Source organism: Oryctolagus cuniculus, chromosome 3, assembly GCF_051225735.1.
Source record: "Oryctolagus cuniculus isolate XC-2025 breed Fujian yellow rabbit chromosome 3, ASM5122573v1, whole genome shotgun sequence".
Taxonomy (NCBI): Eukaryota; Metazoa; Chordata; class Mammalia; order Lagomorpha; family Leporidae; genus Oryctolagus; species Oryctolagus cuniculus.
The window spans coordinates 170,195,894-170,223,874 of record NC_142869.1 but is presented as its reverse complement, the minus strand read 5'-3'; the positions used below and the strand labels follow the sequence as shown (position 1 = coordinate 170,223,874).

The 27,981-nt window shown below is 53.6% G+C and overlaps 1 protein-coding gene and 1 long non-coding RNA gene across 3 annotated transcripts in view; one reads left to right on the top strand and one right to left on the bottom strand.

Annotated features, from left to right (window-relative positions):
• Positions 1 to 2,604: 2,604 nt before the first annotated feature.
• Positions 2,605 to 16,834, top strand: AKR1B1 (aldo-keto reductase family 1 member B; the record flags this gene model as incomplete). The annotated part of the gene is given in 10 exon segments (NM_001082287.1): positions 2,605 to 2,700; positions 8,514 to 8,681; positions 9,279 to 9,395; positions 10,196 to 10,273; positions 10,487 to 10,609; positions 11,087 to 11,193; positions 11,513 to 11,594; positions 12,155 to 12,238; positions 14,421 to 14,503; positions 16,469 to 16,834. Coding segments are annotated over 10 exon segments (951 nt in total). The 3' UTR covers positions 16,512 to 16,834.
• LOC127491822 (uncharacterized) overlaps positions 13,597 to 27,981 on the bottom strand; it is a 90,308-nt gene continuing 75,923 nt past the window's right edge. The window contains exons 2-3 of one of the 2 annotated variants that reach the window (XR_011387461.2): positions 16,961 to 17,223; positions 13,597 to 13,862 (exon numbers count right to left, since the gene is read on the bottom strand). This is a non-coding gene — a long non-coding RNA (uncharacterized LOC127491822). Of the gene's footprint in view, positions 13,863 to 16,960; positions 17,339 to 27,981 lie in introns of those variants that run through there. The other variant, XR_016231072.1, reaches the window with a different exon arrangement.

The following is a 27,981-nucleotide window of genomic DNA, read 5'->3' as shown; positions in this document are numbered from 1 at the left end:
GTGGTGTAGTAGGCTAAGGCTCCACCTGCGGCACTGGCATTCCATCTGGGCACCGGTTTGTGTCCTGGCTGCTTCTCTTCCGATCCTGCTCTCTGCTATGGCCTAGGAAAGCAGCAGCAGATGGCCTAAGTGCTTGAGACCCTGCACCCATGTGGGAAACTGGGAAGAAGCTCCAGGCTCCTGGCTTTGGATCGGCCCAGATCTAGCCATTGCAGCCATTTGGGGAGTGAATGGAAGATCTCTCTCTCTCTCTCTCTCTCTCTCTCTCTCTCTCCCTCTCTCTCTATCATTCCCTCTGTCTGTAACTCTACCTCTCAAATAAATAAATAAAATCTTTAAAGAGAAAGTGAAAGAGAGAGTGAGAGCGAGAGATAGTTTAAGTTTTATCCTAAGGATGTTGGAGGTTGCCTTTTAATTGTAAAGTGTATTAAGGAAATGATCCGACAAGTACTTTTCCTCATTGCCGTTGGCTTCTGCTTAACTTTTTCCAAATGCGGTATGCTGTTTTTCATACTTATCATCACATCAGAACTGTATGATTTTGTTTTCTATGTTCACCTTGGCATTACCTGAAATATACTTTTCTCTGTGTTCATGTCCTCTTTTTTAATGACTATACCTCACTGCCTGCTATTGTTGGGCCTTTCCAGTTGTGTAGCACGTAGATGGAGCTGTAAATACACACATTCACACAAACACTGGTGGGGGCTGCCAGGAGGCAAGTGAAGGGTTGAGGGCATGAAGTTTAAGGAGGCACCGACCTGCCAATGTGAAATCTTGCATCTCTGTACCTCATTAGCACACACTTAGAGTACGTGTGTGTGCGAGAGAGACTGTGTGTGTGCCTTCTAAATTACTTCCTTGTAAAATTCCCTTGATGAGAGATTACTGTTTCAGAGTATAGTAAGAATCCAATTACTAGAGTGTTTCTCAGAAAGATTCCATTGATGAGATTTTTCTTCTTTGATCAAAATTTTGATGTTTGCAGATGGTCATTTTATAAATATTACAGAGGCAGTTGGGGCTGTAGGGGACTGTCAGAATAGCAGCAGAGCCCAGTTACAGAAACAGTATGCTGTACAAATTCCACAGATCTGACTCTCCACATTTGCAAGGCCAGCTCAGAATACTGTTTTTAGACAAGCAGTTGACCTTCACATTCAGTTTTTATCGAAACAACAGCAAAACCTCTGATACCAAGTCCACGTGCCCTGAGAGATGACCACTCTGGCTCCACCAACCTTGCCTTCAAGGTGTATCCTTTTCACGAGAGATTGACCAACTGGATTCAGACACAGGAGGTTCTGTGTGAAGGGTAGTGAGCCATTTGCTGATGTACACAAACCAAGTGTCAGCTTTAGGCTCAAACGCAGATTATATTATCAAGTGACAAATGGCAACAGAATTTCCCCAGTAACAATAGTTTGTACAAAAGTCAAATGGAAAAATATCTGGACTATCCTGTTCTGTTTAAATTTTTCCAGGGGTAGGGGGACTTTTAAAGACAGCGCTCAACGGAAAATCACCAGGATGGAGGTCAGAGAGGTCTGAGTCATTACTGGGCAGATGTGGTTCCCAATCTTGCATTGGTAGGGCACAGACTGGAGGGTGATGGAGCAGAAAGAGCAAGTCGGGGTGAGGTCCAGCATCATCAAGAGAGATTGTGGGAGAAAAAACAATGCAAAATTATCTTCAAGGTTCCTGGAGCAACTTCCCTGATGTCTTGGAAAGATAATGTGTTTTCCTACCTGCCAGTCAAGGCTGATCAAATTACTAACTTCGTGTTACCTAATCTGAACTACCAGAAGCTAAATATTGGTGCTGTTTCTATGTCTGGAGAATTGGGCTGAGTACGGTACAGGAACCTGCCACTTTAAGTGTCACTTCCTTAGAATGGAATCAGTTTCACAGAGACTGAACAGAGCCTTCAGTGTGTTCTGCATCAAGCTCCCCAGGGCTTCCCAAGCTGCAGGGTTGCTGGCTTGTGTTGCATGGTTTGCTGAAGGCACCCGACACGTAGGGGCACAGCTGACACCCCCCCCCCCGCCCCCGACACCTAGGCTGGGTGCAGGGATGGCTCCGGGAGGCTACTAAGCACAGTCGTGGCAAACACATGTAGTGGTGTCTGCAAAAAGATGGCAAGCCATTTCTCCGACATGGACCTTAGTCTAGGAATAAAGTGTGCTAAACTACACCTGTAGTCTCTAGGATCGACACAGACGGAGCATCCTACTGAGGTTGGACAACAAACGCATTCTTCCAGCCCCTTAAAGGAAACCAAAACTTCTTTCCAAGTCCATTTACAGGATTCTGTTACTTTCGCTAGAGCATTCGCTAGTCCACGCCCCGCGGCAGCTGGTAAGGTCTCTCCTGCCACGTGGTGCGAAAGCCAGCGGTAGGAGAGGACGGAATCCGGTGCCGCTAGGACCTGGCGGAAGCTCCACCCGGGCGGGGTCGCCGGGAAAGCCCCCGGGGCAACGCCCACCTCGGGGAGTGCGGCCAATCAGATGGCGCTTTCGCACATTCGCACGCCAATCGCGGGCGCCGATTCTGCAGCCGCACGGGCTATTTAAAGGTGCGCGGCGCGGCGCCGAAGCTACAACGGTTCTGGGCCTGGGTCTCTGAGGGGCGGCCATGGCGACCCACCTTGTGCTCTACAACGGCGCCAAGATGCCGATCCTGGGGCTGGGCACCTGGAAGGTAGGTTCCCGGGGACGCTGTCCTCCTCCACCCCGACCCCTGGTGCGCTTCGGCGCCGCGAAGTCCAGGGGCGGGGAGGGACCCGCGGTCTCCGGCCCCGGGCCTGGGTCCCCCGGGTGGGGTGTGGTGGAGGTCGGGAGCCGCGCCGCTCGGGCAGGTGTTGGCCCGAGAACGGGGCCGAGGGAGGCCGCTGCGACCTCCGCGCCTGGCCCGGGACGCGCCCGGGGAGCGGACCCCAGCCGAGCTCCGCGCCGGCCCAGTCGTCTCCGTTTCCAGACTCGGGCGAGCGCCGCGGGGAAGCCCGGAGGCGGCCGGCGGTGGAGGACCCCGCGTTCCGGTCCCCGTCCCCGGCGCCGCGCTGAGCCGGGCCGACCCCCGGGGTCCCGGGCCTGGGGCCCCGCGGGCATCCCGGCGCCGCACCCGCAGCGCGAACCCGGGGAGAACCACAGGACGGGGACGTTTTCGATAGGTTAGGGCAGATGTGATGAGAAGGAGCTGGTGTTTTCAGGTGGCTTGCAAGCCGGCTTCGGGATCGGGGATTGAACGCGGGGACTTGGAAACGGAAAAGACAAAGTTTAGGTTGGCGCAAAAAGTGTTGAAATACATGCATAGGCCGTTTCATGATATGTATTTTCCACGAATTTTTTGACAGCCCCCTGTTTATTGCATTCCATAGCTAATGGCCCGGGTTCTCCGGTTAAAGGAATTTTGAACATGGGTCTGGCTGTGAAACATCTACACAGGCTGGGCGGGCCGTGGCCAGCCGTTAGGATGCCCACGTCCCGCTTCACCTCCTGGCGCCGGCTCCGGGCGTGCAGACCCTGGGAGGCAGCAGGTGATGGCTGAGTAGCTGGGCTCCTGCCACCCACATGGAAGACCTGGATTGAGTTCCAGCCGCCCCTGCCCTTGTGTGCTCCTGGGGAGTGAACCAGCAGATGGGGACGACTGATCGATCAATTGATCGATCAATAGAATAAATTTACATACAGGGAAAGAAAAATTTAAAAGTTGAGTATAAGTGGGTTCAAATAGAGCAGATATGTTGACTTGTACCCTGAAAAGAGTTGAAGATGAGTACATGATAAGGGGAACGAGAGGATGGCTTGCCTCACGTGGAGAGTGTTTCTTGGCCAAAATACGTAATTTGTATTTCCCCCGAAAGGTCCAGAGCTGGCCCTGAGCGTGTAATTGAATCAGAACCCCGACACCAGGACAAGTCCCCTGTCTTGCAGCTTGTGCCCTTGGCATGGCCGTGGAAACAGTAACAGTAAATACAGCTTCTGTCGTCCTGCAGCACACAGACAGACATTTCTAACTGCTCTCACAGTTTCACAAGGCAGTGCAGTACTTGAGCTTAGGACGGGGGATGCATTCCTGTATTTTCATTCTAGTCCAGTTCCCAGGAATTACGGCCATAACTTGAGAAATTAAACTCAGTCTCCTTCATTTGGATCTCGATCCTCGAAGGTAAACAAGGAGCGGAAGTTTGTGAAAGAGGGCGTCACACCATCTGCTCACTCAGCTCCCCAAGAACCTGCGTAGTTCAAAAATGGCCAAGTCTCTACGTTTGGGTGGCTCATTCCGGCAGATGAAGTTCATCGAGAGCTGGGACAGCCTCTGCCTTGTTCACTGCTGTTTCTAGCAGTTCTCAAGGTGCCTGGCAAATAGCGGGTATCCAGGTTACGTGCCGGATTAGCAGGGAGAAGGAAGGTGAGATCTGAGAAACCGGGGGCGCTTCCCCAAGTTCATGGGCGTGTGCATGGTCTTCCGAGTGCACTTACCCATGACCTTCCCAAGTGCCCTCCTAGGCATACGGTGCAGACGGCCGCTTGCATGAGTAGGCCTGGGCTGAGAGGACGCTGGTGTAGAATTGTGTGGAGACGTGGGGTGGGGTGGGGCAGTGGTGGAGTAAGTGTGTAGATACGGCCCGGGGGTCGATTCCTTTAATGACTTAAACCTTTCCCCGTGTATGTGTACAAACTCCTTCATAGATGTCCGACCAGCACTGTGGTCATTTGCTTGTCACTGTGACAACTGGAAGAGGCCACCTGTGGGTGTGGCTCCTTGTCCTCCTGCATATTTCCATGTCCTGGTGGCCGTGCTGTGCCCTGCAGGGCCACGGACCCCTGTCCCTCTTCAGCGGTCAGGGTTTCAGGCATGGGGGAGACCCTCTCTAGCCCTGGCCCTTTGTGCCTTATGTGGAGTTTCTTCCTGGCAGATCTGCCATGACCCCAGTGCACCGTAAACAAACCTGTAGCTCGGCAACACCAGGAAGCCTCGCACACAGAGAGGAGCTGATGCCTGCCAGTGCCCTGTTGCAGACGATGCTTGTACCCTAGCTGGAGAACCATTGGTAGTGTCTGGTCACTGTCATTCTCACAAGGACACCGGAAGCACGCCTAGGACTGGAGACAGAGCAGTGCTTCTCAATGTTTCTCCGTCACCGGCCCACACCTCTCTCAGAGCCTTCGGAGACATTTTCCCCCTAACTGCCCAGCCCCAGTAGGATTCTGACTTTCCAGATAAGACAGTATATATTTTTTTTTATTTATTTATTTTTTTTAAACTTTTATTTAATGCATATAAATTTCCAAAGTACGACTTATGGATTACAATGGCTTCCCCCCCATACCGTCCCTCCCACCCACAACCCTCCCCTTTCCCACTCCCTCTCCCCTTCCATTCACATCAAGATTCATTTTCGATTATCTTAATATACAGAAGATCAGCTTAGTATACATTAAGTATGGATTTCAACAGTTTGCTCCCACACAGAAACATAAAGTGAAAAATAATAGATGATTTTTTTAAATGATGATGAAATCAGAGCAGACCTATTGTCATGTTTAATCCCAGTGAGAGTCAAGTTGGGAATTGATAATTTCTTTTCTTTTTTCTTTTTTTTTTTTTTACAGAGGATCAGTTTAGTATGCATTAAGTAAGGATTTCAACAGTTTGCACCCCCATAGAAACACAAAGGGAAATATATTGTTTGAGTACTCGTTATAGCATTAAATCTCAATGTACAGCACATTAAGACAGTATATTTATATCCTGTACCCTCTGAGAGGGCCTCAGGCTGTTCTTTAAGCTAAGACCAGTGTTCTGCCTCTTTGGGATGGTGGCACTCACTCCCCTTGAGAACACAGGAGGCAGCAGACATTGTCCCAAGAAAGCCTTCCTGCCTCTTCCCCCAGGAGGGCCCTGAGCTCCTGGGGTGTTGGTGCTAACTCAGGAGCTTGGTTTACCATCCACCTGCCCATGGAGGATCAGTCCTGGTCCATCTACATCTCAACCAACCAGAGACATCAGTGTCTTGAGTTAAGGACAGTTGAATTGACATAGAACGGGAGGAAGTGAAACCCACTTTTATTGGTCGGTGTTTGCTGCCAAACTGGATTATGAACTTTGATATAAAATACTAGCCAGACTAACCTTGATTTCAGCACAATAAGGTAGCAGACAGGATTGTTCTGTGATCTTGTGTTATTTGAAATTGTAGTTTGCATTACTGCGCTCTGAAATGCATTAGGACATAAAGCCAAACGAGCTTGGTATATCTGCACCAGTGAAAAGCAAGCACACTGTGTTGACGTGGACAGTGCGTGAAAGGTGGTGCACTGGAACTTTTCTGGGTTTTTCCCTCCAGCCTATTCTGCTAGAGTCTTGTGGGTATGACAAATGTTTTTTTAAAAAAATATTTATTTATTTGAAAGTCAGAAAGAGAGAGATTTTCTATCTGCTAGTTCACTCCTCAAATGGTTGCAACAGTCAGGTCTGGGCCAGGCTGAAGCCTGGAGCCAGCAACTCCCTCTGGGTCTCCCACTGGGTGGCCAGGGCCCAAGTACTTGAGCCATCTTCCGCAGCTTTCCCAGGTGCATTAGCAGGGAGCTGGGTCAGATGCAGAGCAGCCAGGACTCCGGTCTGGGATGCTGGCGTTGCATGCCACAGCTTAACCCACTGCACCACAACGCCAGGACAGCCTTGTTTCTACAGTATCTCCAGGGTGTAGCCCTGTCCCACGAAACGTCAGGGGACAGCAGCTTCTTTGTGACCTCTCAAGTCATTCTGTAAAAACGCCATACAATTTTTGTTTTGTTTTGCGCCAGTTGATCAGCAACCTTGACTACCTTGTCTCCACTCTTTCGGCTAAGAAACTGCAAAACTAAATCTTAAGCAGACGAAAAAACAAAAAAAACCAACCCAGTGTGTTCAGGATGTGGACTCACTCACTGACCTTTCAGATGGGAGTCGCTGAGTTCGGGCCCCCAGGGTCCAGTATTCCGTGTTTCTGGACTCCAGCTCCCTCCTGCAGCTCCAGACCCGTGTTCTTCAGCAGGATGATGCCAGGAGGAAAGCAGTTCCTGTTAGTAATTCAACCCACATCCAGGATAAGTCCCGCGCCTGGCTCTGGGCCTGTTCTGGGACAGGAGGGGTGTGGCTAGGCCAGACCTGGGGACGCGCTCACCCTTGTCTCTGGGACTAGGGGCTGCAAGGCACTAGCAGGCCCAGTAGCAGACATGCAGCAGCAGCTGTTCAGACAACAAGGGAAGGAAGTTCTGTGCGTGCTGGGCACACTGCTCCAACCCCAGGCCTGGGCCCGTGGCTTTTCTCTTTCTGGGGCAAGGGTGTGCTCACTGTCTGCCCACATCAGCCATGGCTGTGCCTGGGATGCCACAGGTAGGTCAAGATTCCCTTCCTGCTTTGTTCCTTCAATCTCAAAGCAGGGAGAGGCTCCAGGTGCAGCTCCGTAGGTCCTCTGAGGCAGCAGGAGGCTGCCAGATCATCTGAAGCTCTCCTCTGAACTCACAGCAGGTGTCAGCATCCCCGCTGCCCTGGTGTCTCCATGGCCGTGGCGGGGGGGGGGGGGGGGACAAGCCCCGCAGCTGCCGGGCGCTGGTGATGGACTTGGTCCCCGGGTCTGTGTCCCTCCCCCAGCCTGTCCCACACAGCAGCTGCTGGGAAAGCAGCCGACGACAGGCGGCAGCTGCTGATGGCCCTGGGGAGTTTTCCTTTCCATTTGTTTCTAGCCCAGCTCTCCAAAGGAATGCGCTCTGTCCTCCCCACAGTCGGCTGCGCACGGACTGTGGTCAGCTCTCTGAGCGGCAGCCACCAGGAGGTGGGCCCCTGGTCTGTCTGGGTGCTGCGAGGCTCAATGGCTGGGCAAGCCGCCCTCCCCTCCCCCGCCGCCCTCGCCCCAGCAGCCACACTTCCGGCACCTGTCCTGGTCACTCAGAGACTGCGAGGTCGGACGCCCCTGCAGTCCCTGCGCTGCCGCAGCCACAGCCACCTGGCGACCCGGGACTCCCATCCCCGGCTCCCTTCAGCCCCTTCCCGTCTGCTGGTATCTCTGAAGGGGCCATCTCGTCTCCACCTCACACACAGGCCCCATGCAGCGGGATCTGACGCCCGGGCCTGTGACTGAGAGCCACTGGTGTGCTCTACTTCCTGATCATCTCCCAGAACCACTTAAAGACCAGGGATTGCCAATGTCAGAGGCCGTGTGCGCCAGGGTGACGCGGAGGGCAGGTGTTAGCTGCTGAGCCCAGGCCAGCACCTGTAGCGTAGCGATTTCCGACATGCGGTGAGCTCCCAGGAGCCCACGGTTTCCTGTCTGTCGCAGGGGCTCTGTCACACGGTGGCTGTCAGCCGGCAGCTGTGAAGTAGCGAGGAAATGAGGTGGCTTCGGGACACCGTCTGACAGTGAGGTGCTAAGCGCAGTGCTAGTGCCAAGAGCGGCAGCGCGGCCCCCACCCCGGCCCCGGCCCCGCCTGCAGCAACGCCCTGTCACTTTACGTTCCTTCCCCTTTCAGTCACCACCGGGCCAGGTGACCGAGGCCGTGAAGACAGCCATCGACCTCGGGTACCGCCACATCGACTGCGCCCACGTGTACCAGAACGAGAACGAGGTCGGGGTGGCCCTGCAGGAGAAGCTCAAGGAGCAGGTGGTGAAGCGTGAGGAGCTCTTCATCGTCAGCAAGGTACCGCTCTGCCGGGCCGCACTCTTAACACAGCTCGGCTCACCGCTCACCGGGGCGGGGACTCGGGGGACTCGGGGCCGGGGAGGGCTCTAGAGCTTGCCTGCCTGGCTCTGCTGGGTAGCTACTGCGCCAGGACCTGTGGGTGACAGCCCCGTGCTGCTGAGGCTGATCGGGGCTGCGCCCCCTTTCCAGGACAGACCCTGGTTCCTACCTATGGACTGACTCTCCACTGCTGCCAGGTTTTTACCTGGAGGCTGTTGGTGCACAAGGGATACTGGGCAGGAAGGGGAGGCTGGCTCTGCAGAGACCAGCCTGCTGGGAAAACCGCCCTAAGAACTTTAGCACGGGGCCGGTGGGGAGGCGGCCTGGCTGGCTGCCCTGTGCCTTCTGTCTGGTCCTCGTGGGTAGTTCCCTTGACCAGGTCATTGTACGTCCCCTGAGAGAGTTGGCATCCAAGGTATTCAATGGAAACTGCCTCACAGCCATTCACAGCCGCTCTGGGAGGCGGGTGGGCTACAGGGAGAGGAGAGCGAGTCCTGTCCCGGCCCCGAGTGTCCTTCACGTGGGTTGTGAGACCTGCTCTCTTGCTGGCTTCAGCTGTGGTGCACGTCCCACGACAAGAGCCTGGTAAAAGGTGCCTGCCAGAAGACACTGAACGACCTGAAGTTGGACTACCTGGACCTCTACCTTATCCACTGGCCGACGGGCTTTAAGGTATGGAGCGCGGTGCCCGGACCAGCTCCCCGTGGCTCCCGTGTGCCTTGTGGTGTGTTTTGGCCTCCCTCATCGGCAGGTCATGTATGCACAGACTCTGTCCCTGCTGCTCAGGGTGAGGCCCGTGGACCAGCAGCAATGGCATCACCTAGGAGCTTGTTAGAAATCAGTCTCAGACCCCACCGAGCCATCCGAATCCCAGCCCTTCCTGACAGCAAACAGCTGCTATCCCCATGGCCGCAAAGGACAATCAGCGCTTGTCCTTCCCTGCCCCAGGCCCGGCACACAGGTGCACCTGTGCTCACACAGTACGTGTGTGTGTCCTGCACTGCCCGCACACCCCACCCGGTGGAAACGTCCACAGCCCGCTTCTCTGCTCAGGAAGGACCCTAGAGTGACCGACTCCTTCCCCTCCTTCCTACGGCCGGCCCAGCTTTCTGCTTGGCCGGCCACGTTGAAAGTGCCTGGGTCCTATCCTGTGGCTCTGTGCTGCTGCACTGTGGCCTGTTGGGGTCTGAGTGCACTTGGCTTTCATCCTTTGTTTTTCTTGAGCTCATGAGGCTTGGCAAGGTAGTACTTTTATTAGCCAGGAACCCTGCCAGGGCTTGGGCCCCGTGGGTCCGCTCTGGGCTCCTTCCCCTCCCCCACACTGCGGCCTATGCTGGGGTTAGTCTGTGTGATCGAGACCTGGACACATCTCTGCCCAGCGGGCTCAGCTTGACCTCAGGACATCAGGGCTTGCCTGCCTGTTTCCTGCGAAGGGCTGCTGTTCACTGTTTTGTTTCTGCCTGTCACCACAGCACGGCAGTGAGTATTTCCCCCTGGATGCGGCGGGCAACGTGATTCCCAGCGACACTGACTTTCTGGACACGTGGGAGGTAAGACCCTGGCAGGCGGGTCGTGTGCCCTTCCTTGCTGGTTGCCTGTCCCTGGGAGGGCACAGGTGTGAGCGGGCCTGTCCCCTGCCTTCTGGAAAGTGCACTTTGCTGATAAGGAGGGCAGGACCCGTGGAACCGACTGGTGTGGAGGGTGCTCTGCCCCTGTCCTTTGGGGCTCACTGCCGCAGCAGACAGACCCTCTGTTCTCCTTAGGCCATGGAGGGGCTGGTGGACAAAGGGCTCGTGAAGTCTATCGGCGTCTCCAATTTCAACCATCTGCAGATCGAGAGGATCCTAAACAAGCCGGGCTTAAAATACAAGCCGGCAGTTAACCAGGTAAACCTCCCCCGGGGCGGCTGCTCCTTCATGTCCCCCACCCCCAGAGAGTGGCCGGGAGCGGCTCCTGGGCTCCGGCAGTGTCCTGAGTTCTGACCCGGCGTGTCACCGCGTGGGAGAGTGGGAACGCGCAGAGAGACGGGGTTTGAGCCTGGCCTGTGCTGACCCAGGGTTCTGACAGATGAGCAGTGCACAGCCATTGAGATCCCCCAGCCTGTGACGGTTGAAAAATGACCAAAGCCAGGAAATGCCCTTGGGGCCTGTGGCCATAGAACATTGGTAATGAGATTATTGTTCTCTTGTCCAGCACACTAGCTGGGAAATGTATAAAGTTGTTACAGCTTATCTGGGACGTCAGACTTTTGTTAGGCAAGGTTGTCTGGGTGGGGAGGGGCGGGACTCAGCCTGAGGAAGCTGCCTGTGTCACATAACTTAGACCCACGGTGCCATCATCAGCCCCTGCTGTTTTGTTTGCAGATCGAGTGCCACCCGTACCTAACTCAGGAGAAATTAATCCAGTACTGCCACTCCAAAGGCATCGTGGTCACTGCCTACAGTCCCCTCGGCTCTCCCGACAGGCCCTGGTGCGTGTTCCCTGGGGCCACTTGTCACTCAGTGAAATCAGAAATGGCTAAAAGGAAAAGCCTAGCGTTGAGGAAGATGCTTCTGGGGTGCATCTACAGACCTTCCGTGGAGCCTCTTGGGTTTCCTGGGAGGGCTGAGTCTCTTACAGCAAGATGCCTGCTCTTTTTTCCAAAGGGCTGGGCGTTTATAATCTAGCCGTAGGCCCGGAGGAGACTGGCAGGCTGTCCTGAAGCCAATGGGCACGCTGGGGTGAGGGCTGCTGGCTGCCCGCAGCGGTGGCGATGACCGTTGTGGACTTGAACCGTCTCTCTGCTCCAGGGCCAAGCCCGAGGACCCTTCCCTCCTGGAAGACCCCAGGATCAAGGCAATTGCAGACAAGCACAAAAAAACCACCGCCCAGGTACAGCCGCCTCCAGGTGCTTGTGAGCCTGCCTGGAGCCCCCCACATTCTTGGTGGTGCCTGTCATTCCGTCAAGCCCTCCCTGGAAGTGTGCTTTGCAGTCCTGGAGTGTGCACGGGGGAAGGGCACCGGTTAGGACTTGAGAGGATTCTGCCATGCGGTCTTAGAGACGCAGCACCTGCCCTGCAGGCTGCCACGGGAGTCAGCATTTGTTAATTTACGTGGAAGCCCATCTCTGGGAAAAGATGAGCGAGCCCTCCTTTTCAGTTGCGTGAGAACGTGGCAGGATGAGCTCCGGGCGTGACCAGTCTCGTTGTGGTCTCATGACTACACAGACAGCGGCTAAGAGCAGGACTCGGACTCAGAGCCGGACCTGCAGGTGCCCCCCGCCCCCCGCCGTGAATGGGTGTGGCCAGGACGTCTCTGAGTGCTGCTGTTCTTTCCTGTGCAGTTCTGGTGTGCCCCCCTCTTTTTCGGGTTCTGTGTGTGCACCGCTGAGAGTGGTGACTGAGCAGCGCGCCTGCTGCATGTCCACACTCGGCACCCCCCTGCGTCCACAGGTTCTGATCCGGTTCCCCATGCAGAGGAACCTGGTGGTGATTCCCAAGTCCGTGACGCCGGCACGCATTGCTGAGAACTTCCAGGTGAGATCCGGCTGGCTGGCCCTTTCCTCCCTCGGTGGGCTAGGCAGGGGAGACTCTCCACAAGGCCTCTTGTCCCGTCCCTGTCCCTCCTGCCCCCACCGTGTCCTCTCAGACCAGTAAGCTGACCTTGGTAAGCTGGAGTGAGCGAGCCATGGACTTGAGCAGTGACTCCTCCGTGGATCCCCTGGGCCTGCCAGGCTGGCGCACCTTGTCCAGGCTTTTCGCCGACACCACGCACTTGCCTGGGAAACTGGTGCTCTTGAGCGGCACTGCTGTACACTGCAGCTCCAGGGGGTGCTCGCTGAGTGGCCTTAAGCGAGGCACTTAACTGCCCTGTGCCTCGGTTTCCCCATCTGTACAGCAGTCCTGTTTCGAGTGTTGTGCAGGCTGCATAAGACAGCACACAGAGTGCTTCAGACGGCTCTTGGTGCCTTCCTAAGTGTTCAGGAAACACTGCTGTGCTGGTGGCAAGCCCAGGGTCTGCAGAGGCCCCCAGACCCCCCAGGGAGCCTGGACATCCTGGACAGAGCGTGGCTTGCGTCAGGGCACCGGTGAGGTGCTGTGGGCATGCAGGGTGGCCTGGAGAGCTGCCCAGATGCCAGCCGTGACCTCCCTCCCCCACCCTCCTCGCACCGATGGAAGGGGCTGAGCCGGAGCCGGGATTCTGCAGCCTCTGGCCTCACTGAGCACTGCCGGGCACTCCGCACCTAGAATCGAGTCCCGAGCACGGCACAGCTGCGGGCAGGGGGCTCTGGGAGGCAGCTCCACAGGGTCTTCCTGCCAGCTGTAGTGTGGGTTCACAGGGCCCTGCTGCCATAGCAAACAGCTGAGTCTGCGGGTGCCACTGGCCAGAGCCTATGGCCCTGATAGCTGGCACTGTCACACCCAAGACGGGGGCAAGGTGGGCCCCGGGGAGGGGCCCTGGGGAGGGCCCTGTGGAGTCAGACGGTTGCTTCTTGGGTGTAGATGTTTCGACTGTTCCGGGGGCGTGGCAGAGCAGTGGGCACCGTGGGAAGGGCCTGCTGTTCTGGAGCAGGGCCTTTGTTCTGTAGTTCATGTTTTGAGGCGTTAACATAAAAAATTTAAATGGATAATCTCAAACCGCTAACCTAGTCATTTTTGGATCTTACTGTACGGTCGCTCACATTTCCCACAGTTGGAACCACAAAGCGTGTGGCAGGCTGTTTCAGCACACTCTGGGATCTGAGCTGGGCTGTGCTTGGCTCTGGGCCTGGGTCTTGCCCTGTGCTGCCGCTGCAGGCCTGCCTACCGGCCCCCGGGCAGACCGCACCCCCCGTGTGGGCTGTGGCTTCTGTGAGAGCAGCTCTCTCCTCCCAGCTCGCTTCTCCTGCCCTCTCTGTCAAAACTGGATGCATCTTTATTATTATTATTATTATTATTATTATTGACTGATTAATTGGTTTGAAAGACAGAGTTACAGAGAGGGAGGAAGAGACAGAGAGATCTTCCATCTGCTGGTTCACTCCCCAAAATGGCTACAGTGGCCAGAGCTGGGCCAGGCCAAAGCCAGGAGCCAGGAGCTTCATCCAGGTCTCCTACGCAGGTGCAGGGGTGCAAGCACTTGAGCCATCTTCTGCTGCTTTCCGAGCACATTAGCAGGGAGCTGGATTGGAAGCAGAATGGGCAGGACTTAAACCAGCATCTGGCGCCTATATGGAAGGCTGGCATCGCAGGTGGTGGCTTAACGCCCTATGTCCCTGTATTTGTTGTCTTAAGAAGCCCACCTCGAACTCCATCTCCTCTGGCCATGTCCTTCGGTTCCCCAGCTGGGGTCCATCATTCCTGATGCCTCTGACTCCCTGGGTGCCTTGTTTCCTGTCTGGTATGGTGTGCGACTGACTCGCTGTCCTTGGCTCCATTGTAAATGATGACAAGGACACATCTTGCCCGTCATGACGTGGGAGTGCTCCGGGTGCTGGTGGCATGATGAACTGGATGGAAGGTGGCACTGCATGGAGGTTTGGGAAGGCACGTGCTGCCTGCATTGTTCCAGGTGGCGCCCAGCTGGCCTGGGCCCATTCTAGACGGGCGCTGTAACTCACTGTGTCTGAGGTCAGCCCCCCCCCCCCCCACTCAGTGCACCAGAGGATGACTCATCAGGCCTGCGCGGTACTCTTTGGTTTTATTTTTATGGACAGAGCTCACTAGATTTTTTTATTAGGTCTTTGACTTTGAACTGAGCAGCGAGGACATGACTACCTTACTGAGCTACAACAGGAACTGGAGGGTCTGCGCCCTGGTGAGGTGAGTGTCTCGTGTGATGCTCGGGGCCCTGATGGGGCTGCAGAACCGTGCTGACCCTCGATGGCCAGGCCCCCCTGCCACAGCTGTGCTTCCTCAGTGTGTTTCCCCTGGCTCTCGTCCCCGTGCAGCAGGAGACGGGGGAACCCTATCAGCAGACCCGCACTGGGTCGCGGGGAAACCACCAGGAGATCCGGCCCTGGCCTCCTAGCCCCTCCCCCAGGGGCACTGTTGGCCCAACCTGAACTGCTACATATTTTGGCATTTAGCATTCAAATCTGGCTCATCTGAAACTGATAACCCCGTATGTCCCTGCCCTGTCTTCCTAGAATTGCTACATGACTGTTTGTCTTAATGGTCCTCGTGAAAGTGGTTTTATGGGAAGACCATGTGCTGGAGTTTGGGACAGTCCCGGCTCTGACAGTGATAAGCCAGCTGGCAGAGGTCCCTGGGCCCCTCCCCCTGCATTCCCATGATGCCTTATTTCTCTCTGAGGGGTGTGGAATTGGAGAGGTAGCTAGTCAGGCTTTTGCGATGGACAGTAACTAATACAGTTGACAGTTCTTTTACCTTCAAGAAGCAACTTCCCACTTCTCTCTCCTCTCCTCTCCCCCTCCCTCCCTACCTCTCCCGCTCCCTCCCTCCCTCTCCCGCTGCCTCCCTCCTGTCCGAGCTGCCTTGTTCTCCGTCTCCTTTAGAATCTTCTAAGCAGCATGGGAACATTCCCCGGGGCCAGGGAGCGGCTACCCTTCTCTGCCCAGTCTGTCTGCGCGCTCCCTTCCATTTGGGTTCCCAGTTTGCACCTCTGGCAGCCTTGGCCTCCGCCCAAGTCTGTGTCTTGGACCCAGGATAGCCTCTGGGCTTCAGGTGTAAGCGCAGCCAGCAGGGTCCACAGCCCACCACAGACGGGGCCATCGCCGGCGTCTCAGCCGAGCCCCTGACATCCCTGTGCTTGTTAATGCTGTTAACCTTTCGATGTTAAAAAAAATCAGCTTGGGATCTGGTGGATAAGGGAGAGAGGAGCAGATCAACCAGATTCCATCCGTCCTTTGAGAACCTGTCAGGTCTGTTCTTTCCTTGCCCCTCCCATGGCTTCTTCTGAAGCCGGGTGGGGCGGCGGGGCTGATACACAATGGGTCCCTTTGCATTTCGGCTCCTCCCACCCTCCAGTGCTGTTCTAGAAAACCTGTCAGGTTACCCTGTGCAGCATCACGCTGAGAAGGGGGTGGATTAGGGGTGGCATGAGGAGGAAGAGGCTTGCTCTGATACTCCCAGGTCTCCTAACGAAGATTTTCTAGCCACATGTGTGCCAGCCCTTTTTTTTTTTGCTACCTGTTGCTATACTGAGTTTGTGTTGCTGATGCCAGTGTTGTATTCCTCAGATACGCCACAAAGACAGGCTGGCAGGGGGTCTTTGAGTATCTGTGAATAGCTAAGTAAGAGCAAGGCTCACCAGGGCCTCTCACACCCTGCCTGGCCAGTCTTCCCAGCGTTCTTGCCACGACTTGCCCCTTGCAAGCCACGGGCCCCGCCGATGGTCAGAGCCTTGGCAAACGTTCCTGTCCCCTCCCGCTCGTGTCCCCTGCTGTTGTATTGGGCGCTGTCACTCCCACTGAAACCAGGAGGCATCTGGAAGTGGCGGTGCCCTCTCTCCCCGTGTCCCGCGAGCACTTGCTGTTCCGCTCATCCTTTGGGACTCAGTCACACAGAGCTTCTAGACGCTTCTGCTCTGTCCACCTTCTTGCTGCCTAAGACAGTACGAGGTCCCCGGGTCCCTTCTCCTGGGGAGGGGCTTGGCACCCGCATGCCCCAGAGGCAGTGCTGAGCACCCTGGGAAGCTCCTAACCAGCTCGTCACCCTCGAGGCGTCCCTTTCTGCCTGTGACGAGACGCCACTTCTGGGTGGGGGTCGCGCGCTACAGCCCAGCTCGTCTCTCTGAAAGCAAATCTGCCCTCTTTCCCCCGACAGCTGTGCCTCTCACAAGGATTACCCCTTCCACGCCGAGTTCTGAAGCTGCGGATGCCGGCTCTTCCCCACGTCACGTGTGCCTGCTTTCCCTGCCTGAGGAATCCTCGGTGCAGCCCAGCCAGCCAGGGCCTGCTCGCAGGGATCTGGGAGTGGGCAGCACCATCAGTAGGTTAGAAGTCGCCGCCAGTGTTTTCTTTGCCTTTCTTCTCGCCCAGCTGGGAAAAGTACAATTCTTCCGACCCAGGAGAAGCAAAATCTACGAAGTCAGAGTAGTGCCACTAACAGCTGAGTTTTGACTGCTTAGAACTGTAATCCTTTCAGCCAGACTTACTTTGCCTCCAATAAAAAGTGCTTTTGTGAGCCTGAAGCTGCTCCATTCTGTTTTGGTGTTGGAAGCAATAAACCACCTGCTCTCCCACCCCCAACCTTCATTCCCGGATACCCACGGCAGGCCAGTCCCCTCAGCTGGGGACCCCTCACCCCAGCACTTACCCGCTCAGCTCTGCGCCAGCGGCAGTCACCTGGGGAGCTTGCCGTACTGCTGGTGTCTGGCCCTGGCCCCCGGAGTCTGATCAGATCTGTCTGGGCTGTGGCCAAGGGCGTCCTGAAGCGCAGCCATGGCTGAGACCCCAGCCGAGACGGTCTTCCATTGTCAGTTCCACAGATGACTTGGCTGGTCCTCCTTCCCACGACGGCCAAAGCCCAGGTCGACCACGCAGCGGGACGTGAGCAAGTGCTTTCCGGAAGCCCGCTGTCTAGAGAGAGGGGAGGAAACAAAGGACGCGAGGTCTCAGTAGGGTCTTGGAAGTAAGGGCTTTGCATTGCTGATGCTCTTGCTTGCTTCCACTGCCAGCGTTCCCACATTCAGAAAAGGGGTGGGTGGAAAGGTGTTACCCTGAAACCTCACCAAGTCAGGTTGCTTTGTTGCCACAGAAACTGCAGGTTATTCCTGTCTGAGGTGCACCCTGGGAGGTGTGGTTAATCCAGCAGGGGTGGCTGGGCTCCAGTGGTGCAGGAGAACCCCGAGTTCCTGAACAGCTGGGTTGAGCCTCACGGGAGACCCCGAGTCCCACCTGCACAGGCCACCCCTCCCACCCTGGAGCTCCGGTCCTGTGCCCTCTCCTGCCACGCAGAGCCCATCACCGTGGTCCACTTTCCCTGTGTGAGCAGGCAGCTGCCACATGACCCCCAGCAAGCTGTCAGCCTGTGAAGTCGCCCTCCAAGGCGACTATCAGTTCTGGCACAGCGTCTGACCCAGGTGCCACCTCTGTCACTGTGGGTAGGTAGAGGCAGCTTGCGCACACTGTGAAAAGCCTCTGCAGCCATCACTAGTTGTTAAGTCAGTTACCTGCTTCCTAGAGCCCATCAAGACAACTTAGAAATTAACTTGGGCGCAAGCACAAGGTAAAAGGTGGGCTGGCACACACTGGAGGAACCTTCAGGTTTTAAGGACTTGTCCCTAGACGGAGCCTGGACGGCAGGGGGAGAAGAGGAAGCAGGAACTGTCAGAACAGTTACTTCTGCATTTCGAAGTTCAAAATGAATTTCCAGCACGTGGTGGCTCTGGTGCGGGAGGCTGGGGGAGGCAGGGCTGCTTGATGGCTGGCAGGTGCCTGTGGGAGCAGCAGTGGGGCCAGCTTCGTTCCATGAGCGACTCATCCACGGACCAAGACAAGTGCTGCTTTCTCTCTTCCCTTCATGGCACTAAAACCCCCACACCTTCCAGACATGAACCCCCTCCCCCCAGCAGGGGGCCAAGTCAGTGACCGAGCAGTGCTGGCTCCACCTCTGAGGAGCTTGGACAGAACATGCTGATCGAACAGTGGGAGTCTTACAGAAACAAGGCTCCAGCTGCAGTGCAGAATCGCTAACACGATCACGGGCCTGGAAGGTGGACCTATATCACATGACATGGGCGAGTGAGACCTGTACCGGCACAATCTCTGAACGATGCCTGCACAGACTTAAAACGTGGTTTCTCAACACTAGATCCTCCACATTGGTGTGATGCCACAAAAAAAAACTGTTCTAGTGCAATGCCCTGGCTGCTCACTACAGAAGCAGCCCGATGGGCCTTTCGTGGTGCTCATGGGTAGGCCCCTGGAGAGCATGCCCAGCTTGGAGGAGCACTGTCAGTGTTGGGCCCCACCCGACTCCCTGGGTGGAGGGAGGAATTCTAGGCTGGCTGGGATCCAGCACTCCCTGTCCCCTGAAGGTGTTTTCTAGCCGTATTCCAAGGTAAGGCCTTGATCTTTGGGGACCCTTGAAGGGACCCTTCCCTGGTTTCCTGTCCTGGGTTTGGCTGTGGAGCTGTGGAAGCAGCTGATGGCTTCCCAGGTCCTCTTGCAGCCCAGCATAACCAGAGGAAGTGCTGGTTTCTGTTTTCCTCTCTCTTCTATCCAGTTTCTAGACTAGAACCTAAGCACACAGCAAGCTCTCAGAGGGTGTCAGTCAGTGCACGAAGAAGAGTTTCTTTATAAAGATGGTTAAAACTCGCTGGTGTGAGATCAGTGTGTGTCAGCCCCAAAGAGAAGCAGCTCAGTTCTCATCCCGGCCCGTGATTCGCCAGGTGGTGGGCAGGGCTTTGTAACTACAGATGTTTGTCCATCCAGGATTCTGGTCAATCATGTAACCGATCAGCCTTCTCTGCAGCCTGTGAACTGCCTCACTCGGGGTGGTCATGAGGATTAAGTGAGGAAACAGGACAGGAGACCAGGAGAAATGAGCTCGTGAGTAAAAATCAGTGCTCTGAGCTCTGCCCAGCCTCAGCCAGCAGGGGCAGCTCCAACCTCTAGGATTGCGTTTCACTCTAAGAAGAGCAAGCCTTGAAGTGAACGGCAGCCTGTGATTTTTAGAAAACTTCTCTCTTCCATACTGACAGGTGGAACCACTGGAAGAGACAGAAAGGACCATACATGTCATCCAGAGTTAGCCAGAGTTTCTCTAAGCCAGAATTTTCAACTTTATTTTTAGCAGTAGGCTTCCTTCTTCAACAAAAATCCTACACTGATCCTCAATAAATACAGCAGAGAAAGGCAGACTGCTGTGGGTTAAGGGGAGGAAATCCGGGGGCCAATCCAGTCTGCACTCCTTCCCACAAACCCATCTCGGGAAGCCCAGAACCCGGCTGCAAAGCTTGAGACCCATCCTTTGCTTTTGTTTGCCTTTAATGACGGTGAATATTTACGCCACACAGTTGCTGCTGCCGAGGGATTCCAGAGTGACGCAGCTGCGTGCATCTGGATTAGGGTCGCTCACGGGACTGCAGTCATCCGAAGGCTTGACTGAGACCAGTGGATCGGACTCCAAGATGGTGCCCGCGATCACTGGCAAGTCGGTCCCGGGTACAGTTAGAGGCCTCGGTTCTTCACCGAGTGTACCCTTCCCTGAGGCTGCTGAGTGTTCAAGATAAGGTGGCTGACGCTCCCTGAGTCAAATATATACATATATCTCCAACTCTCTTTCTGTCATTCAAATAGACAAGAAAAAATTTTCAAAATCTTTTAAACTCAAAACCCTAGTCTAATAACCAGAAAAATATCAGACAGTCGCAACCGAGGGCTTTGCTAGAAAGTATCTGACCAGCGCTCTTCAAAACTGTCAAGGCCATCGAAACAAGGGAAGTCTGAGAAACTGTCCCAACCGGGGAGACAAGAGGACACAGCGCAACGTGAGTGGGATCCTGGGCTGGGCAAAGAACTTCAGGCAACAACCAAGGCCATCTCAAAGCACAGACTCGAGCTCTTAACTTGGCAATATTGGTGCACTAATTGTGCCATGGTGCCACAGGGAGGTAAGATGTCAGCATAGGAAAGCAGGTGTGGCTTCCATGGAAACTCTCCGTACCACCCTCACAGCTTTTCTCTAAATCTAAAACTGTTCTAGAATAAACTGTTCCCTAAAGGAAGACTTTATAAGACACTCGGGAAGAGTGGCGATGCTAAACAGAAAGAGTGTCTACGTAGATCACTCACCTGCTTTACGACTGTGCACACTTTTCTTGGATTAAGTGGGCAAATTATTAGCTAGGATATAGTTTAGAAAGGCACAATTCCTAATCATGTTCTGAGAAAAAATATATTTCTAAGCACCTGTGGGGCATTTATGAAATTAATATTCTGCTAGGCCACAGTGCTGGCCTCAACAAACGGATATTGTATGGATCACACTCATGGCCTCAGTTACATAAAACAAGAGCAAGAAAAATGAACTTGAGACTGCTCCCCCACCAACACATGCACACATTTAGAAATTGTGGAACAGATATGCAACCACTCCCAAGTTGAAAGAAGGCCAAAGAATAAAATCTAACAAGAAACACTGTGGATGGCACTTTGTGATCACCCAGTGTCCCAAACACTGTGTATTTTTAATCCTCCCAACAGCTCCATGTGACGTTTTCCACACTTGGATTGGTTGAAACTGAGGCCCAAACAGGATGAACAACCTGGCCAGGCCTTAGAGATGAGAAATGGTGGGGCCCCGGTTTCCGTGAGGGTGGCTGGCCCTGGAGTTTGGACTCAGTTCTGCTGGGCCATCTCCTGTGCAGTAGAGAACCTGTAGGATGGCGAGTGGGATGCAGCTGAAGCAGTAAGTGGAAGGAAACTTCTCTCCAGGGGTGCAGACAATCTTCCCACAAAGAAAATACCAGACCAAGATGGGCCTACGGGATTATTGGGCATAGCATCCTGGTACAGACAATGCCAATCCTACACAAACTCTTGTGAAAAACAATAAGAGGGAATATTTTCAAAGTCATTTTACAGAGCCACACGGTTTTGATCAGACTAGGACAGTCCAAGGAAGAAAAATTAAAGACCAATCTCGCCAAAGAACATAGATGTAACCAAAATGATTAGCCATAACCAATAATATATAAAGAAATGATTGATGAGGTTTTAGCTCAGGAACTGCAATGTTGATACATTATAAAATAATTCATATAATCATTATACAAACAAATGAAAGGAATATGGACACACATGTACTCAAATATAAAAATCTTTCATAAAATTTAAAACATTTTCTGATGAAAATCTCTTGGCAACAAGGAATAGCAGTAAGTTTCTTTTCCTACAAAAGTCATCTACTTACGTTATCCAGGTAAATCTGTCATGGTAACGTCTCAAGTTGTACACATGTGTGTCGCTCCCCCTCTTCGCGGAGGAACGACACTAAACCCTGCCTAGGCTTCCTATCCGAGTCACGGCACCATTATGCCTCCTAAGCTTCATATCCGAGTCATGGCACCATTTTGTCGCTCCCCCTCTTCGTGGAGGAACAACATAGGACCCTGCGCTGTTCTTTTGTCTGCTCGGCCCTCCCCGGGTTTGCTGCTGGTTCTTCCCGGGTTGGCTACCGACCCTTCCACCTCTGTGGAAGGGCGGTTCCCCCTGCCACTTTCCCCACTTCCGCGGGGGAGCGGCACACCGCCGGCCGGCTCTCTCGAGGGCTGCTCAGGTGTTCCTTCAGATAGATGTTCCTGGTGCATGTTGTCTCTCTCCTCCTTTATAGTCCTCTTCCACCAATCCCAACTCTGCTACCCACACGCCGAGTACGCTGCTCTCCTCTAATCAGGAGCAGGATCAGCTCCTGCAGGTCATCACTCAAGTTGGCGAGAGGCAGCTGCGTAGAAGTTGTTACTCCCTTCTCAGCGCCATATTGTGGGAGAGCAGATGCATAGAATAAGTCTTAATTCGAGTAACTTAGTCTAGTCCAAGTTGCTCCCCACACACGTGAATCTCAGAAACAGATTATTGGACAAAAAAAGTAAGCCACAGAAAAATTATACAAAAAAATCCCATTATATAAAGTTTAAAAATAGGCAAAAAATGTATTTTAAGGAGGCATTTATGAGTCATAAAAATACACAAAAGAGCAAGAGAACAATTTATTCAAAATTCAAGGATTGAGAGTGAGTCTTGGTTTTCAGGGAGGTAGATCCAAAAGGCCTGTCAAGTGCTTCTTTTTTTTTTTTTTTTTAAAGATATATTTCTTTATTTGAAAGGCAGAGTTACAGAGAGGGAGAGGCAGAGAGAGAGAGAGAGAGAGAGAGAGATCTTCCAACTGCTGGTTCACTGCCCAAATGGCCACAATGACCAGAGCTGGGCCAAACCAAAGCCAGGAGCCAGGAGCCCCATCTTGGTCTGCTAGGTGTCAGGTGCTTCTTACTTATCAGCCTGGGTCTGAGAGCACGTGTGTGTGTTTCATTTTGAATACTGTGGTATGCAGAGATTTTATGCACACTTTCATATATATAGTGTGTGTGTCAAATAAATGCTGCGTAAATAATCCCGTTTGATCCTTACAGTAATCCTGGAAGACTCTGGGAATCATAATTCTCCTTTAACAGATGATAAACTTCAAACAAGAAAAATATACTGATAGGCTGAACAAGTAGGAGATAAATGCCAATATCTTAATGGCTCCACTTCCCAACTCTGACCTTTCTACGGTATCACACAGAGGCTAATTTTTATGACTATTTTGGCTATTTTAATTCCAGACACAGAACAATCAGAGGGCCCGACTGCACGTCACTGGGCGGGGTGGGGGTGGAGTGAGGTTTCCTCTCCTTGGTTTCTAGTCTGTGTAGATAAGATGGAAAGCCACCAGTGACAGTTTCCCAGAATCACAGCCAGTCATAAATTCAGTGAGAGTTGAGACAACAGATTTTGGGAAGGGAATTATGGGTGAATAATGGATACCCCAACCTAGCAGATATCTGGGAGCCAGGGAAGGGAAGGCCAGCCACAGGGCCCAGGATAAAAGGTTCATTTTGGTGGAATTGGAGCACACGGTGACAAACGGACAGGAAAACGGGACACTGGCTACAGGCAACAGGCTCCCAGGGCTCAGCACAGTGGGGAGGGTGCCGGAGTCCAGCTCCAGCAGGTCCTGGGGTTCCAGAAGGTGTGGGAGGCGTCGGCGCAGGAAGAAATGAGAGACACCCTCACTGCAAGGCTGATGGCGTGGCTCTGGCTCTCAAGCACCAGACTTGTCACATAATGATTCTTTTTTCTCACAGTAACAAGTCTGCTGTCCATTTTCTTAGAACCATCACCTTGTATTTTATGTTGCCTTTAGACTCTATGTCTACATCTTGTTACAATTTCTGTGATTTTCAAGGGCATATTCAGAGCATGGGTTACTGTCACAGACAGGTGCAAGATAACGGGCTGCCCACACAAGCCAAGACCTGGAGTGCTGTCGAGCTATGCAGAAATTGGCTACACAAGCTAGAACAGTACCTTCCTAATCCAATCTTTACTAGAAGCCCCAAGTCCAAAGCAGGCCCCTTTTTAAATGTATCCCCTCTGCAGTTCTTTCTGCAACTCTTTCATTTCTTTATTGTACTTATCTAAAGGTTCACTGAGATCTGTTTCCAGTTTCGACATCTTAACCATTGTTGCATTTGTAGCACATATTGAATTAAAGCTTTAATAACATTTATCTTTTTTTTTTTTAGTGGGAAGTATACACCAGGGAGCCTGTTGCCTTTTACTTTTTCCCCACAAACAACTCAACCTTGCATGAAGCATCAACCCCTTCTCCTACACTAACGTTCTGCTTCATTAAAATTCTACAAAGCAATGGACGTTTTGGGGATTTTGAGACTAGGCGCTCTTCCTTAAAATTAGAAATACAGCAATCAGTAGCGGGACCACCAGGAAGTTCTGCTTTCTTATGCAGAGTGTAGTTCCCAACAAACCTAAAACCACCAAGAGGACCGCAGCTGTCTTCCCCACGCCTTGCTGAGACAGACCTTCTGCTGTGACCTTGTCAGCCAGCCGAAGTTGCCTTGGCCTCGCCAGGAGGGCCAGAGGGCCATGGGACTGGTGGGCGGAGCAGAGGACGGCCAGGAGCACAGTGCTACTGTCCAGGTCCACGTGACCCCACATCCTGCAGCAGAGGCCTCCCAGCCTGGACTTGGGCACCCAGAGGACTTCCTGGCTTCCCCGTCTAGTCACCATGAATCAGCAGATTTGGAAGACTGTATTGGCCTGGCGTCGGGTCCCACAGGCCTTCCTGGTACAGGAGGGAGCAGGTGGCTTTGTCAAGCTCAGCCAGCTGCCAGGACCAGAACCGGTGTCTGCGGCTGTTCATCACCTGCATGGCTGCTGTCTTGGTCTGGGCACATCATTTTTGGAAATCCAAAGCCAACAATCTGGCCCTCCCTGGATGAGGGACTAGGTTGCTTTTGTCTCCTGATGGGAAGCCACCCAGTTCACACGGGCTGGCTCTCCTGAGGAGCCAGGAAGGGGTGGTGTAGGTCTCCACTCCCCCTCTCCTCCCTGCCTCACCCAGAGTCAATACCTGCTTATCTGCTTCGTTTGTTGGAATTCTTTGTATGATTTCATTTGTGAAAATGGTTCTGATCCCCCTTTTTTTTTAAAGGATTAAGAAATTAAAATTTCCCAATGAAGAACCGATTTGGATCTCTTGGGGCTCTATATTCGTTTCCCAGATTTGAACAGCACTCAGTAAGTATTCTGTAAATCAAGTCACATGCCTGTATCCATGGCACAAGTAAGAGGTTTGTACACAGAGGTGCCTCTGTGTCCAAGGTACAGATCTACAGAATGCCAGTGCAGTTATCTTCAGGAGGGCAGAATTCCCCTAGTTTTAAAAATGATACTTTGGGGGCTGGTGCTGTGGGCTAAGCCTCTACCTGTGGCACCGCCATCCCATATGGGCCCTAGTTTATGTCCTGGCTGCTCCTCATCCGATCCAGCTCTTTGCTAATGGCTTGGGAAAGTAGCAGAAGATGGCCCAAGTGCTTGGGCCTCTGCACCCATATGGGAGATCTGGAAGGAGCTCCTGGCTCCTAGCTGCAGATCGGCCCAGCTCTGGTCGTTGTGGTCATTTGGGGAGTGAACCAGTGGTTGGAAGATCTCTTTCTCTCTGTCTCTCCCTCTGCCTCCCATTGGAGGGTGAACCAACGGCAAAGGAAGACCTTTTTTTCTCTCTCTCTCTCACTGTCCACTCTGCCTGTCTAAAAATAAATAAATAAATAAATCTTTAAAAATTTGTTTAATGATACCTTGCCTAGCCTGTCGATGTTGCCATCATCCTTTGCAGCTGCATCCTGTTTCCTGGATGTCCCTCTAAGTACTCAGATACTCGGCTGGTCTTTGCTGGCACCTGGCTGCCTGCCTCACCAGCACACTCCGGACAGAGCCTCAGCGGGTTCAGTGGGCTCTAACCAAGAGCAAGGACTGTGTGTCCTTTTGGGCGCTGTAAGCCAAGCATGGGGAAGGGGGGAGGGCGGGGGGAGTGGGGGAGGAAGCCTCACTCATCTTGCTGTGTGAGCAGAGGAAGTCTCCATCCACTCACCCCCACTGCCTTCTCTTGGCCTCCTAAGCTGAGTGTGGTGTCTGCTCTCCCCTGCTGGCCACGCGTGGGTCAACACAGGTGTCCACGTAAAGCTTACCAATGCGGTGGCTAGAGGGCAGTGGTCCATCCAAGTAACGGGAATACTATTGCCAGAGCTGCTGTGGAGGTCCTGGCCACCTCCCAAGCCTTCCCACACCCCACCACCCAATCCTCACGCCGACTGTGCGAGGGAGGGATTATCGCTGCCCATAGACAGAAGAGCAACTGACCGAATGCTGCCATGCCCCAGGCAAGACACGTGCTGGAAGCCACAGGCACTGGGGCTCCAACAGGGGGAAGTTCACGTTCCTGATGGGCGAGGTCCTGGATGGGACGTCCTATCCCACAGCCTCAGGGCTGGCAGAGACGCCTGGCGGGCGCAAGGGCCGCCTTCCCATTCCCATCTGCGCACGTCCCCGCCACCTGCCCGACAGGAAGCCCGGCACCTTCCCAGTAGCTATCTTTTCTCCGGACCTCTGTGCAAGTTCCCACCCTCTTCCTGGCCTCCGATGTTCGTCCTCACACAGTGGCTCTGAAACTGGGCTCCAGCCGAGATCTGGAAAGGGTTCAAGAGCTCCGTGAACTCGGACAGGGACAAAATTGCATTCTACTGTGAGTGTAGAAAGCAGACAAAAAAGTTGCCTGTGGCTTTCTCGCGGAGAGAAAAATCACAGCTCTAAGTCCCATTGCTGTAGTCACAAGTATCTCAGAGTGCAATTTACGCTCATCACCACCTTGAAATTACAATAGCGATTAAACTGTCACTAGACCTGTTATTTCATCATTAATAAAAGGCAAATAAGACTGTATCGCCAATTTGGTGTATTTCAATATTTTGAAAGCAATCTTCCAAAATTATGGAATGTCCCTGCCATCCTGTATATTCGATTTTACACACCTGAAAACGTTCTAAGCAGGCCTCCAAAGGCATCTGGGCTTTCCAAGGGGCCTGGTCCTGGCATGAGAGGTAACAAATGCACAGTCCCTGATGCTGGCCATCTTTGGGCCTCCGGCAGCTCACAGAATGTGACAGTGACCACAGTGGGAGGGCCTGCAGTTGTACAAGCAGGCTGACCCGGGTCTGGCTTCTAAGCCAGCACACTTGGGAGTATGAACGGGCATCATTAATGATGATGCTTGGGTAAAAGAAGTAAATTGAGGCACATGGCCACCACACCCAAATAGCTTGTGTTCTGGGAACTGAAGGATTAGATGACAAAATGCCAGCCGATTAAAAGTAACTTGCAGCCGGCGCTGCGGCTCACTAGCCTAATCCTCCGCCTTGCGATGCCGGCACACCGGGTTCTAGTCCTGGTCGGGGCGCCGGATTCTGTCCCGGTTGCCCCTCTTCCAGGCCAGCTCTCTGCTGTGGCCAGGGAGTGCAGTGGAGGATGGCCCAAGTGCTTGGCCCTGCACCCCATGGGAGACCAAGAGAAGCATCTGGCTCCTGCCTTCGGATCAGCGCGGTGCGCCGGCTGCAGCGTGCTGGCTGCGGCGGCCATTGGAGGATGAACCAACGGCAAAGGAAGACCTTTCTCTCTGTCTCTCTCTCTCACGGTCCACTCTGCCTGTCAAAAAAAAAATAAATAAAAAAAAAAAAGTAACTTGCACAGGGCCAACGTTGTGGCGCAGTGGGCTAAAGCCCCAGCCTGCAGTGCCGGCATCCCACATGGGCACTGGTTTGAGTCCTGGCTGCTCCACTTCCAATTCAGCTCCCTGCTAATGTGCCTAGGAAAACAGCAGAAGATGGCCTAAGTGCTTAGGCCTCTGCACCCATGCGGCTCCTGGATTCAGCCTGGCCCAGCCCTGGTTGGTTGCAGCCATCTGGCCATCTGGAGAGTGAACCAGCAGATGGAAGACCTCTCTCTTTCTGTCTCTTGCTCTCTGTAATTCTGACTTTCAAATAAACAAATAAATAAATCTTAAAAAAAATTTTTTTTTTTTTTTACAGGCAGAGTTAGTGAGAGAGACAGAGACAGAGACAGAGAGACAGGTCTTCCTTCCGTTGGTTCGCCGATCCGAAGCCAGGAGCCAGGTGCTTCTCCTGGTCTCCCATGTGGGTGCAGGGCCCAAGCACTTGGGCCATCCTCCACTGCCTTCCAGGGCCACAGCAGAGAGCTGGCCTGGAAGAGGAGCAA